General features: G+C 32.8%; 1 protein-coding gene across 3 annotated transcripts in view; it reads left to right on the top strand.

Annotated features, from left to right (window-relative positions):
* The window catches only part of GPCPD1 (glycerophosphocholine phosphodiesterase 1), a 60,359-nt gene that overhangs the window by 14,833 nt on the left and 30,818 nt on the right, over window positions 1–14,708 (top strand). For 2 of the 3 annotated variants that reach the window (XM_057529145.1, XM_057529146.1), the window contains exons 5-9: window positions 4,767–4,842; window positions 6,713–6,754; window positions 8,760–8,883; window positions 12,212–12,443; window positions 14,449–14,611. In XM_057529145.1, the coding sequence (XP_057385128.1) occupies window positions 4,767–4,842; window positions 6,713–6,754; window positions 8,760–8,883; window positions 12,212–12,443; window positions 14,449–14,611 (637 nt within the window). The remainder of the gene's footprint in view (window positions 1–4,766; window positions 4,843–6,712; window positions 6,755–8,759; window positions 8,884–12,211; window positions 12,444–14,448; window positions 14,612–14,708) is intronic. The other variant, XM_028168910.2, reaches the window with a different exon arrangement.

A 14,708-nucleotide genomic window follows, 5' to 3' on the forward strand; every position in this document is an offset into this window, starting at 1 on the left:
ACTCATGACTTTGAAAGCTTATTTGAGGATCCTGGTATGTGAAATTAACTAAATTTTACTTAAGGGGGCATCTGGACAAGAAAAATCATAATGAGTCTTTTGGGCCTAGTTTCCTAAAGTAAGACTGTTGTCAACACAGGTCAAATTAAGCCAACCTACAGTATTTTCTCTTTTCATTGAAAATGTAACCAAAAGCAGCAAATCCGTCCAAAATGCCTTTTCCAAAAAATTGGCACGAAGTCTGCTTACCGTAAGAAACAAGTTTTTCCCCTTGTAATACTTGCAAAAGTTTACAGTATGTGTTGGTGAGTGTGTTTCTTTAAGTAGGTGCTCTGTATCGTGTACACATGTACCGTGTGATGCAGGGGCTGCCATGGTAAGTATGTTTTTCATGGAATAGAGTAAATAGCCACATAAAATCCCATGCATATGGCTAGAGGTTTTTTTTTTTTCCCCACACGCCAGCTTAAAGTGACACTTCTTTTCTTTTTGAAGTTGGTGGCGCTTTTTAAATGAATCATAATTTTTAATAGAAGTAATTAGAAACTTTGTCTCAATTGTGCATTGTCAAATGAGAACTAATGTGCAAGGAATCTTAAATCGTGAAATGATGTAAATTATTGGAGTATATATCTTATGAATATAAAGAATGATTGGAAAGCAAAATAATTATGAAAGCATTGAAAAACTGAAATGGGTAATAAGGTTAATTTTACTGGGTCAAAAGTTTTAGGTTATCCAAGCAGTTGTAGAACCTAAGCTAAAAATCTTGTGATCTTGTCACTTGACCTTCAGAATTCAGCTTCCTCATCTATAAAATGAAGGGTTTGAACTATAGATTTCTTACATCCCTTCCATTGCTAAAATTTTTCTATAAATAAAATTTTACCATTCATAGTTTCTCTTCCGTAATTTGCTCTTTCTGTCATATTCCTTTTAGTTTAGAAGTTAAAGAGTCTTGAAGTCCTTTTTCTCTTAATTTCTCACAGCTGTATGTTCTTATACTTTGTAGAATTAGAATAAGGTGTTAATATATTAAATTCTAAAATAATTTTTTACAGGTGACAAATATTATCTTATTTAAACATAACAAACAAAGGTAGTAGATATTCCTGGAATGGAAACATTGCTGTGAGTCTGCAGATAACCCATTAATTTCACATCTTCACCAAAGATAATTTTTGAATTAATGTGTAATTTAAACATTTTTTAATCCATGTTCACCCCTTTTTATTTGTGGCTGGAATTAGGGATTGTTGTCTCATACTGAGATGTTAGCCACTTTTTAATTATATTGTCTTTGAAATTTTCATTCATTTCAGTGAAATAGCTCTTTATTTTTCAGTAACATCTGCTTTTAATTTTTACAGGTGTTCACATTCACTCATAATTAGATTCATTACAAATTCTTTTACCTTGTTCTTAATGTCCCTTGATTTTTATTTAAATCCTTTAACAAAAGAATCAACCATCTGGTAGGCAGACAATTGTTTATTATCAGAATAGCCCAGGTTGTCATTTTGTACAATGGTTTCTTAATAAAATTCTTCTGGATGCTAAATACCCTCAGCTGTTAACTTTGAATTTGAACCATCTCAGAGATGTATGTCGGCCTAGCCTTCTTTGCTTTACTCACTCCTAAGTGACCGTTTTTCTTCCTAGTCTTGTTAAAAATAGTGATTTTTAACTAACTGGCTCTGGCCTCTGACATAGATTAAAAATTCAGAGCCCCTTTCACATGGGCATTTTTTTTCCATTTTTTTCAAAATCGTAGAAAGGAAACAGTGAAATTTTTAAAGTTTACGCTTAACAGTTTTTATGATATTTGAAAGCAGTGATATTCCACGATAGTGATAGTTTTGCTTGGTGGTCTGTTAAAAACAAAAACCCCAGTCTACCTCTTATATAATCTTGTTTCTTTTTCTCAGTGCTTGATATAGCTGAGTGATGTCAATCAATAACTGTTTAAGAAAGCAGTCATTATGACTTTTTTGTGGAAACAGGTTTTTTGTATTTTTGTTAATATGCATGTTTGAGAAACATTCCAGCAATCATCTGATTTAACACATGCTAAAATGTGAAATAACTCTACCAGTCCTGTTAGTGGAGTACTGTCTTGGACTGATATTGTTACTTTTGTCTCCAAAGAGCCATTTTCCGCTTGACTCCAAAGTGCTTAAAATTGTGGCAGTCTTTTACAGAATGGAACTCTTGTTTTTTTCCTAAGATCTTGAAGAATGACTTACTGCATTTAGCATATTAAAAAGGATTGCATGTTTTGGAATCGTTACTAAGATCTTTAATTTCCCAATGCTCAGGTGTTAAGGTTTTTTTTGTTTTAAAGAACATTGGTAAGCTAAAATTTAAGATTACCTACTAAAGTTTAATAAAGTAGTCATAACAATTTTGGAAATTCAGTGTGTTTTAAAACTTGGTTCATTTGTCAATATTATAACATTTTATGTACCAACCATGAATTTGTAGTGTGAACGCCAGTAGACACAATTATAAGCCATCTGTTGAATTGGCCCTTTGGACTGCTCCTCAAGACTCCATTCTGTTCAAGCCTAGTTTGCTTTATGCTTTGATTAGTGGGTTTGTTACTAAAACAGTTAGGGGTGGAGTTTTAAAAATTACTACTAAAATATGTTCCCTCTCAAGTGTTTAATCCACAGGGCTATTCTTACATGATTAAGTATAGATACTGTAATCAACACTTTTTGTGGAATTCCCCTGACACCTGAATTCAAACAAAAAGTTAAAAAGTCTCTCCTTTCTTCTACCCACTTTTAATCTCTGCTGATATTTACTATTATGTTCATTGAATTAAAACAAAAAGTTAAAACAAAAACAAAGTCTCTCCTTTCTTCTACCCACTTTTAATCCCTGCTGATATTTACTATTATGTTCATGGCACCCTTTCAAGTCACATTTGATTAGTAACTTTTATAAGAATATGGATCTACACCACTTTTGTAGCGAAGAGGATTTTTTTTTTTTGAGGGGAGTGCAGGGGACATGGGAGGGGTGGAAGAAGGGAATAGATTAGTTATTTCTGGTTGCCCATTATTGCTAAGAAACATTCCTATTTTAATGTATACATTTGCATCTTTTGAGGGTTAGAAAGTTTGATGTGTGAAAACAAATTCAAAAAAGTGACAGCAAAAAGTTGTAAAAAACATCTAGCAGATGCAGGATCAGATGTTTCTTGTTTTTTTAGCGTAATTCACCATATTTTAAGATTAGCACTTTCACATTTACATTTTTAAAAACGTCTACACAGTTTATTATCAATTCACAAGTGAACCCTTATAACAAGGATGTATTCAGCTAGAGAAAATGAGTTCCTGTATTATCCCAGGATTAAGGAATTGAATGTATATCTAATGCAATTTTAGTTTTCAAACTTCAAAAGTTTGCAAGTTTTAAAAATGATTTTAACCTCTGGTTATTTTAAGTGACAGAATTATTTCTTGCCTGATTTGTTACATACTTATTTGTTATCATTTGGCACATTTATTATTAAATAAAATCAATATTGAAATCCTATAAAATGTTATAGAAGAGTATTTAATGCCATCTACAGATGTAATAAAGAGAGAAGCTTATATGTTCCAGACTTAAGAGTATATATATGCCTAGACAAGGGTTTAAAGATATGTGAAAATATTGATAGTGATTATCCCTAAGTAGTGTGATAATGGGTGATTTTTGTTTCTTTTTGCTTCTCTGTATTTTACTAAATTTCTTCAGAAGAAGAAAGAAAAATACCTTGTAAGGATATAGTTTGAAATTTTGCTTTTAAAATATGTATTTAAGGATTGTATTTTGGCACATAAGTTTAATTAGACAAGTTTAGGGTTTTTTGTTTTGTTTTAAATACTTCAAGGAAAATTAGGAAACACTTCATACTTCAGTACTTTAGGAACACACAAGGGAATCCTTGTGGTAGTTCATTCTTGCTTTTAAATTGCTGTAGACATTATCAACAATACATAAAGCTTTATTTTCTTTTTTAGTAAGAGAATTTGATAACAAGACAGTATTAAAATTTTTCACACTGTATGAATTTATAAACTTTAAGGCATTAAGAGTAAAACTGGATGTTCATTCCCCTTTAATCAAACTTGTTCTTCAGATTTACCCATGCATGTGTCCTTTCCTAAAGGAAAGGGCTTCCTGTGTTCCTTAGAAACACTGGTTACTATGATACGAGAATCTGATATTCTTCCTGTTACCTACTTACTAGTTAAATATATGTAATAAAGAACTTTATTATGCCCTCTAGTTCCTTGAGTAACTTGTGATAATTGATCTTGAAGTATTCGTTCTCAGTATTTCTACTATCAGAGAGTTTAGGCTTTTTCCAAACACTTGAGGAGTTACTTCAATCTTCCAGTAATACTTCATTGACTTCCGACATACCAAACATAAAGTATATTTGCTGTTAACTTTAACTTATGACAGAATATCAGTTAAAGATTAAAACTGAGTATTGTAGGCAGATTTAAGAATGGGTTTAAAATGGTTTTATGTGCCAGTTCATCTTATTTTTGTTTACTGCCTCACCCTCCTTTTCTTCCAGCATTTATCATGTTTTTTGACCTGGTACATTCCTGATTTTTCGCATATAATATTGATATTAACAAGGTGAATCTCTTGGTTTCATAATTAGTATAAGACTTAGGCCACAAACATCTAATGGCGTCATGGGTAGAAAATAAGATACAAGAAATTATTGCAGACGTTTAACTTTTAAATTGCAGACTATCGGTGGTCCATGTCAAGTCATAGTTCACAAGTGGGAGACTCATCTACAACCACGATCAATAACCCCTTTAGGTATGGGCATTAACTGCATCTGTTTGAGGCATATGCATAAAGTTACTAATATGCTGCACAATGGCTTAGTGGGATTTAATAAATATTTATTTTAAAGTTTAAGGTCAATGCATTGTCAGTACTACAAGTTTCACTTAGCATATCATGGGTCTTACTTTCAAAACTAAACAGTTCTTAATTGCCTTTCTTCATAAACTTTAGAAATGCTTGCCTAGTTATTTTTAATTTCTTGAATTAGATGGGTTTATTGTGGAATATATATTTACATTTGGAGTATTTACAAAAGTTTATAAAATAGCATTTATTTAACTGAGCATCCATCCGTGGCTTTGATATTACTTGCTCAGAGAACTTAGAACATTTGAGGAAAGAATTAATCCAAAACAATGATTCTTACATTTTTAACTTTGAATAGTAATAGAATAAGTTATTCTATTTGTGTGTGTTTTTTAAACTAGTAAATACTTGAATAAACTTGTATGAATGAATTCAGATTTCTTGGTTGTAGCAGACATTTTCCCCCAATACCCTGCTGGCTGTGTTAAAGTTGCTATTCAGATAATTTTTGTTTGTTTGTTTGTTTAAACGTTATTTAGTTTTCTTGTGCCTAAAAATGGCATTTCTCTTCATACAAGTATTTTTGAATTTCCTTTTCCATACTGAGATTAAAATTTGAAGTTCTTTTCACATACATTAAATTACCTACTTGGTTTCATCTATAAATTGACTTAGTGTGCTGAAAACTCTATTTTAGTTTCCAGAGAAAATTAGAATTTAAAGAATAAATGGCTTGTTAGTTACTAGCTTAGATTAGAAAGTAGTGAGAGATTCTGCTTTACCCTATATGTAGCAAGGACACATCTCGTTTAAACAGCTATCTCATTCCATCCTCTTTATTGGATTTTCTTTTTGTATATACATTTTTGTAATATATTTTTGATAGTATATTTAGAATTTTTATGTAGTGTACTTTAGAATTAAAATAGTGCCATACTGAGGTTGGAAATTATTAGGAATTGGATATTTTAAAAATTGCATTTTGAAGCATCTTGCCGTTAAATATATTTTCTTATTTTGAGAAAGGATGATTTTGTTTCTTGTCTTTTTAATAAATGTATTTTATACTTTTGGAAAATATAACTTCTGAACTTAACAGCTGCGTGAAATATACCAGAGAATCTTTATTGGGAACTGTCACACTTATTTTGACAAATTCAGATTTATGTTTAAAGTAAACTGGGAAAGGAAATAGCAGGGAAGATAATTAGTATTTTACTCAGAGGGTGGGGCATAACAGCTTTTCTCATTTAGTTGAAATTTCTGTTAGGAGGCAATGTGCAAACACTTACTTTTTGGTAATTCCTCATAGCTCTATATATACAGGTAAGTTTATGCTGTTTAAAAAGCTTTTAGCTGGCTATAGAGAATAGTTGGGGTTTGAGGAGCATTATATTTTAGGTAAGTTCAGAATACGCACTACGTAAGAATAAGCATTTTAATTGTGCCAAGACCTTTGGTTTGAAAAATCAACCAGGAGATATTGTTGTCCAGCAACTTGTCAGTCTCATACATTGGTTGGTATAAACATTTGTACCAGTGCCTCTAGAGCACCTCTCTGAGGAGTTTTCTTTCTCTTCCTTGCAACATTGTGAATAATCACCATGAATATAAGAACCATTACTGTTTGATAGCCTCCTTAAAAGGGATTTCTTTATTGAGGGCTACAATAAATATGCTTATTCACTTTGGGCTGCTTTTAAATTCTAAATTAATTTTTTAAAAAATCCTTAAGGTGGGTAATTTCTCAATTGTTCATTCTGTATATACATCATGAATTTTAACTAGATTTTCTATTTTCCTTCAATTTTAGAAAGTGAAATTATTATTGACGATGGACAATTTGGAATCCACAGTAAGTGAGACTGAGTTTTGAAAATTTTTATTCACATGGTTGAGATGTTACCTTACATTTCATTAGAAACAGTACAGGGAAATATGACAGTATGATATTGAAAATAGAGACTAGAAGACTAGATCCAAAAAACAAATGCATTGTGTTAAATAATAGTTTCCAGTATAATAATTATTATTATTATTATTTTGGGCCATGCCACATGGCTTGTGGGATCTTAGTTCCCGAACCAGGGGGATTGAACCCGCACCCCCTGCAGTGGAAGTGCAGAGTCCTAACTGCTGGACCGCCAGGGAATTCCCTCCAGTATAATTCTTATGCTTTAAAATTTTATTTATTTTTTAGTTTTTATTTGGCTGGTGACTTTAGGTATATGAATTAATATAATTAATTTAAAAGTATTATACTTAACTGTTACTATATCATCACTTAACACTACTATGTTTGAAAATGATGTTAATTGTTCTCAACATTTAAAGTGTGACGTGTTACTCATAAGCTACGTTTGTGCATTTTGTGTTTGTATGTGCATTTATAGTAAAATCAAGACTAAGTAGCAGAATGTTCTAGTAATTATGGCTGAGTATTTAAACAATTAATTTACAGTGGAATATGCATTCATATACTTTCTGCATCAGTAAATACTTTATCCAAAGGATTCAAGTTGTTTCTTCAATGACTGGAATTCTCACAGTGTATCAGCATTATCATGCTAAACTGCATTTTCATTTTAGATACTATACTGTAGGAGTCAAAAGGTGTAAAGGGGGTGGACAGAATGTGTGCTTGCATTGACTGTGAACCAGAGATAATTGCTCATAACCAGTTTGCATTCCTGTTGAGTACAGGAAGGAATAGGGCCTGAATGTTTTGGTTGTGGTTTTACTAAGTACATATGTTTATCCACTTTAGAAATGTACATGCTTTTGCAGTATTTGGGCAGGAATTTAACTTATTTTTCTTGATTTTGTTGGGATTATTTATATCACATCATAAGGTAGTCTAACATACTCAAATAGTTTTATTTAGTGTTTTAGAGACTACACAAAATTTATGCTACATGTTTTGGAGAGCTTTTGTAATGGAGAAGTTGTTTTCTCATTTCTTCAACTCTGATGATGACATTATATCCTTCTATTATATGTTAGTTACTATGCATGGTTATAAATGCATGGCATTTCTTTTGTCATCTGTTGTTGTTGTCATCTTCCTAAATTCAGCTTTAGTTGGCCTTCAGGATAGAAAGCCATTTCTCCAACTCTGTCCATTTCTGAAAACAGTTTAAAATTAAGAGATGGTAATGGTTTCTCTTCATGTATGAAATTTGATAGTTATGAAATCATACCTAAGGAGAAAAGTTTCTTGATTTTTTTTTTTTTTTGGAAGTCCTCTTGATGAAGAACTTAGGCCCAAAACAGTTGTCAGCTCCCTGGTATTTATGAAAATGTTGTTACCTTTGTTAGTAAGAAATTTCAAGTTAAACAGTGCTAACAGTGTTATCACAATCATGCAGTTTATCTATGGCAGAATATGTAAATGGAGAATACATTTGTTTTGTTATTACCACCTCGTATCTCCACTGCCAGCACTAGTGGAATAACTAGTTTCAGCTGAATATTTCATGTGAAGCTTTGGAAGTGTAGTAGTGATCCACTGCCAGTGGAACAAATGCTAGGTTAGAAGCTGTCTTGGAATATGTATTCTTTCTGAGATAGATTTGTATTACTTCAATAATATATTCAACAGAAGTATTTTAATTTACTTTAGTGCTAAAGTTTGGCTAGTTGTTAATGTTCATTTAACTTTTCCCCCCTACTTGATATAAAAGTTCTTTTTCAATGACAAGACTACTTATATATTTGCTTTGGAGAGAAATACCAGTGATAGATAACCTGAGTATATTAAACTGTGAATGTGAACTAGAATTGTCAATATATATTGTACTTATTGGATTGGCTTTAAAAATGTGTATATTAATTACTGTTCTTCATATTTACTTTGTCAGATGGTGTTGAGACTCTGGATTCTGGATGGCTGACATGTCAGACTGAAATCAGATTACGTTTGCATTATTCTGAGAAACCTCCTGTCTCAATAACCAAGAAAAAATTAAAAAAATCTAGATTTAGGTATGACCATGTGTATTTGTTACTTAGGCTATTTATTTTCACTAATGCTGTAGATTTCTGATCCATCTGGTTATAGCCTTTATGTGTATAAACTAAGAAAATAACACACTTACAGATAATGTCACATTTTCTAATAAATACGGTGTCTTGTGAGAGTGAACTGCTTCCCTGCCTGAAGATTGCTACAGTTAAATGTACTTACGTTAGTCTTAATCTCCAAATTGGAAACCAGAAAATTTTGTTTTTACTTAGATAAATGATTTCTAGGCTTATGTATCTTTGTAGTTTCTACCATTTAAAATTTCTTAGTGTAGCAATAAATATTTTGTTTTAAAATTGACGTAACGAAGTGATTTTGTGCTAAATGAGGGGAGAATGGCATGAACAGAGAAAAATGATTGTTGGAAATATACTTCAGTGTCCTAAATTTTCCGGTGGCTTGAAAACGAGAAACTTTTTCGTTAAGGAGAGGTCACAGTTACCATAGCAGTTCCAGATTAGTTTAATTTTAATCTTAAGAAGATTTAGATGTCAAGCTTTGTATAAATAACAAAATAGTAAGTAACTTAATTTTTCTGTAATGTCACCATGTATATCTTTGAGTGAACTGATTTCTCAATGACCGAGGCAGCCCTATCATTTGAATTTTTGTAACTTTGGGACTGAGAGTTCTAAGTCTTGATACGTTATGCAGCTTTTTCTGACAAAATGTCAGGGCTGGGTTGAAAGGGCCATTTTCAGTAACTGAAGTAATTAATAGTAATACTTATTATCTTCAGAATAAAATTGATAATGATGTTGCAGTTTGTAAATCCATAAATGTTTTACAATAACTGCTGAAAATATTATAGTACTTACCTATACCAGTCATAAAATACCTAAGGGAAAGGGTGGGTAACACTTCACAGTCCTTTCCATTGGCTATTCTGTGAGTAAAGAGTTTTGGGTGTACCTTGCCTCTGTTCATTAGCTTTTCTAGGCCTCTGCTTTGCTTCTGAAAAACCTAGGTAATTGGACCACGTGGCTGAGCTGCAAGATCCATTTGATCACAAAGATTCTCTAACCAGTTAGTCATAAATAACTGAATATTTTATTTACATGTTAAAGGAAGCAAAAAATTGTATTAACCGCTGTAAAGTGTTTTATTAGCATAAGACCTTGAAATAAAGGTAGCAGTAGAAGATAAAGCCTTGGTTGGTTGGGCTTATTAGGATTTTTTTTTTCTTTGACTGTAATTAAGAAATTAATAGAGGGAATTCCCTGGCAGTCCAGTGGTTAGGACTCTGCTTCCACTGCAGGGAGAACAGGTTCGATCCTTGGTTGGGGAACTAAGATCCTGCATGCCACGGTATGGCCAAAAAAAAAAAAAATTAATAGATAATTAATGGGGTTCTGATTGGATTGCACATGCATACTGAGTCCTGTACTGTTCTTGTTTGTATAGTAATTGAGTATTTGTATGTATTATTGTATTGCTTAGGCTTAAACTGGAAGATTTTTATAACCATACTTAGTTGGGCTCTACAAATTAAGTGACTGATTCCTACTGAAATAATTGTGCATAGCTAGAAACCAATGTTTGTTTTGACCATCTTTTTTCCCCCAAATTCATATTGATAGGTTAAGCCTTCCTTGGCTAGAAAATAAATTTATCTGCAAGTTTATCAGGACTTTTAAAAACTTAGCAACAGCATTTACATTTTAAATAAAACACTAGACATGATGTTTTATCTCATTACCACCACGTTTTCAACAACACAAGTTTCTCTTTCGCTTGATTCCACCAGAACTTGGAAAGCAATGTTACTTACGATAGACTATAACATTTATATAGCTATTTGAGTAAAACCTTTAATATTTAGTTCATTTAGAACTAAATTCTTTCATAGATCCCTTTAAACTTGATTTTTTTGTGGGGGGGATAGATGCACATTGCTATTTGTAGATTAGCCTTTTTTTTTTTTTTGGCTATGGCATGTGGGATTCTAGTTCCCTGACCAGGGATCGAACCCCTGCCCCCTGTATTGGGAGCGTGGAATCTTAACCACTGGACCACCAGGGAAGTCCCTAGAATAGCCATTTTTAATCTTCCATTCCTTCCTTGCTTGTTCATTACTATCCACTTGTGGTCGCTTTTCATATGTCCTGGTAGAGAATGTTTGTTCCTTCAGGCTCACCAACAAAATCAGTAAATCAGTTGTTCAGAACTGTTCCTAAGAGTTTGGAGAGAAGAGATGATCATTTTTGTTTGGATTATTAAAGTGGTGCTACTTTTGGTTTTACAGTATGATTACAGAACATTATTACTAATTGAATAACCTGTGTTCATATCCCCTCTGGAAGGTCTCAGAGTGTGTGCCTGTGAGGCAAGTCTGCATGGTGGTTGAAGGCAGCAACGTCATTCGGAGAGAGCAGGCCTCACTAATACAGTTCTGTTACTTGTATTATTAAGTGGATCTCATTTAAATCTAGAATGAAAAGTTTTCCTAGCGCAGCTGTATTCTGTACAATAACGTTGCTTCTACATCACTGGTATTAGAGTTGCTTAATCTATGTACATTCCAGTTGGTGCAAGAAATATTCTAGAATTGAGTTGACTGTTTGGCATTACAAGCGCTCTGTGCAACTAATCACTTCTCATTGGGAGTAAACTAGTCTTTGTGACCCAATAGCCTGGGTAACTTGTCTTTTGTTTTCATTGCTGTGGAGTCTATAAGAGTTTTAGACTCTTGGTTTATTTTTTTATTCATTTGTTTCATTAAAAAGGTACATACGTACACATAAAACCATGAATACATACAAATATATATATTTAATACAATAATTTTCTTTAATGATGTACTGTTCACAAAGTACCTGGACTCACTGTGGTGAGGAGAAGAAAGAGGAAATGTAAAAATTTACAACTGCCAACTCTAACAGTCTTTTAATGCACACTAACAGAATATGGTTCAAATTTGTACTTGTTTTATATATATATTTGTGAAACTTCTCATAAGAAATTGAGATAGCCAATTATAAATGGATAATAGTAAATGTCCTTTTAGATTCATTTTAAAAAACCTAAAGAATTAATGAAAACAGCCTTAGGCATAATGAGCCTTTATCTCATTTTAATACTTTGCAGAAATGTGTGGAGATAAAACATCACTATTTTATAAAGTATAACTAATGCCTTAACCTGTAGTATGTGTAGTCTGTGTAATATTTTTATTTGAGGGTTTAGCATATACAAGGAGCATTTTTAAATTTAATGTTTTGGTAACATTTATATGGATTTTCCCTCTTTTTCACTTTTTGCATTTCATTATTTTTTCCTTTTATGTAGGGTAAAGCTGACACTAGAGGGTCTGGAGGAAGATGACGATGATAGGGTATCTCCCACTCTTCTTCACAAAATGTCCAATACTCTGGAGATATCCTTAATAAGCGACAATGAGTTCAAGTGCAGGCATTCACAGCCAGAGTGTGGGTATGGCTTACAGCCTGATCGTTGGACAGAGTATAGTATACAGACAATGGAACCAGATAACCTGGAACTAATATTTGATTTTTTTGAGGTGAGTATATTTCACTGAGGGGGGTGAGAGACAATGCAGACAAGAGCTTATTTTTACATATGTTTTGATTTTTATCATAGTTTAATTTGTGTAAATGCATCATTCATACAACTTTTTAGATGCTTACTCCTCTATACATGTTAGCAGATTTTAAAAACGCAAGAGTTGACAGATTCAGGTACTATTAAAAATATAATTGAGAACTTCAGAATTGATGTTTTCAATAATTTTCGACTATAATCTCTTCAGATATTTTCTCGGGTCCCTTCTTTCTCTCTTCCCTTTCTGGGACCCCTATAATGCGAATGGTGGTGCATTTAATGTTGTCCCAGAGGACTCTTAGGCTGTCTTCATTTCTTTTCATTCTTTTTTCTTTATTTTGTTCTGTGGCAGTGAATTCCACCATTCTGTCTTCCAGGTCACTTATCCGTTCTTCTGCCTCAGTTATTCTGCTATTGATTCCTTCTCGTGTATTTTTCATTTCAGTTATTGTATTGTTCATCTCAGTTTGTTTGTTCTTTAATCTTCTAGGTGTTTGCTCTTTAATTCTTCTAGGTCTTTATTAAACATTTCTTGCATCTTCTCGATCTTTGCCTCCGTTCTTTTTCCGAGGTCCTGGATCATCTTCACTATCATTATTCTGAATTCTTTTTCTGGAAGGTTGCCTGTCTCCACTTCATTTAGTTGTTTTTCTGGGGTTTTTATCTTGTTCCTTCATCTGGTACGTAGTCCTCTGCCTTTTCATTTTGTCTATCTTTCTGTGAATGGGGTTTTCATTCCACAGGCTGCAGAATTCAGAATTGATGTTTTAAATCAAGACCAGATGTCTTGATGTCTGTGTCTATTCTAAATATAAATGAATTGTATCCAGAGGAGCTTCCAAGGATAGAAGTAAGGGCAGGCTGTGTAACTCTTGGTGGCAAACTGATGTAACTAGCATGACTGAGTCCTTTATGACTGAAGTCTGTGGTTTATTGAAGCATTTTATAAGAATTCATTTTAACAGTGGACCCATTTTTGCAACTTTACTTGATATTATAAATATGTAGGAAAAAATAGTTGCTATGAAAATTGTGCCAGGTTATTCAGAATCTGTGCTGCCAACTTTCCAGAGCTGCTTGTGCCACTTTACACTAGAGCTCTCTGCTTATGGGCTGTTCAGCTGCTCCTCACGAATAACACTGGGTCCTCCCCTAAGGTCCTGGCTCTTTGGTGTTTCCACTCTCATTTCCACTAGATTAGAGTTTAGCTTTTTGAGAGTAGGGAATATTCCTTGCCCAACAGTAGCACCTAGCCACTGTTTCTTAAAATAGCAAAATTCAGGATTGATTAGAATCCAGTATGTAACACTTATAATAAAGTTATAACCTTTTAATTAGATCTTGCCTAATTAATAAGATCTGTGAGACTTTTATTCTAAAAATATGAGGTTTTGGTTGAACATTTCCTTGTTCTTTTAGTACCTACCTCTTAATAATCTCTCGAGCAGCCTAACTTCCCTTTCATTTGGTTAGCAGTTTTGGAAATACAAATTTATTCATAGACTAGGCAGATAAAATATGCTGTATAATCTCAAAGTTGAGTATTCGGTGTCCTATCCCTCTGTGTCATCTGTGTAGATGCATTTTTAACGAATAAAGTATACATTAAAAGTCACTACAGGTGTATCTTAGTATTGGAATGTAAAAGTACTTAAAAACTTTCAGTCTGAGCTTTATATTCACCTAATACATGTTAGAGGATCAGAAGTGCAAATCAACAGTTTTGATCAATAAAGTAACACATAAAATCTTAAATATAGTATATACTAAATATCTTTATATGCTAAAAGAAAATGTGTTACTCATTACAACAAAGCTATCTAAATTACCTGAATATAAATTTGGTTGTATTTCTTACTGATCTTCCTCCATAGATTGAGTTGATTTTAAAGGGTGTCTTTTGATCTTTAAATGGAAAATATTGAAGTAAAAGAATTTGCGTTATTCTTAACCTCATTTTTCAGGAAGATCTCAGTGAACACATAGTTCAGGGCGATGCTCTTCCTGGACATGTGGGTGCAGCATGCCTCTTATCGTCCACCATTGCAGAGAGTGGGAAGAGTGCTGGAATCCTTACTCTTCCCATCATGAGCAGAAATTCCAGAAAAACAATAGGCAAAGTGAGAGGTAAGCCTGGAGAAACAGGGTGACCCTTTACAAATAAGCAGATTAAGTTAGGATTTTAATTAGTTTCAAATTGAGCTTTTGAGAATGGTAAAGAATT

The sequence above is a fragment of the Balaenoptera acutorostrata genome, chromosome 15 (genome assembly GCF_949987535.1).
Source record: "Balaenoptera acutorostrata chromosome 15, mBalAcu1.1, whole genome shotgun sequence".
Taxonomy (NCBI): domain Eukaryota; kingdom Metazoa; phylum Chordata; class Mammalia; order Artiodactyla; family Balaenopteridae; genus Balaenoptera; species Balaenoptera acutorostrata.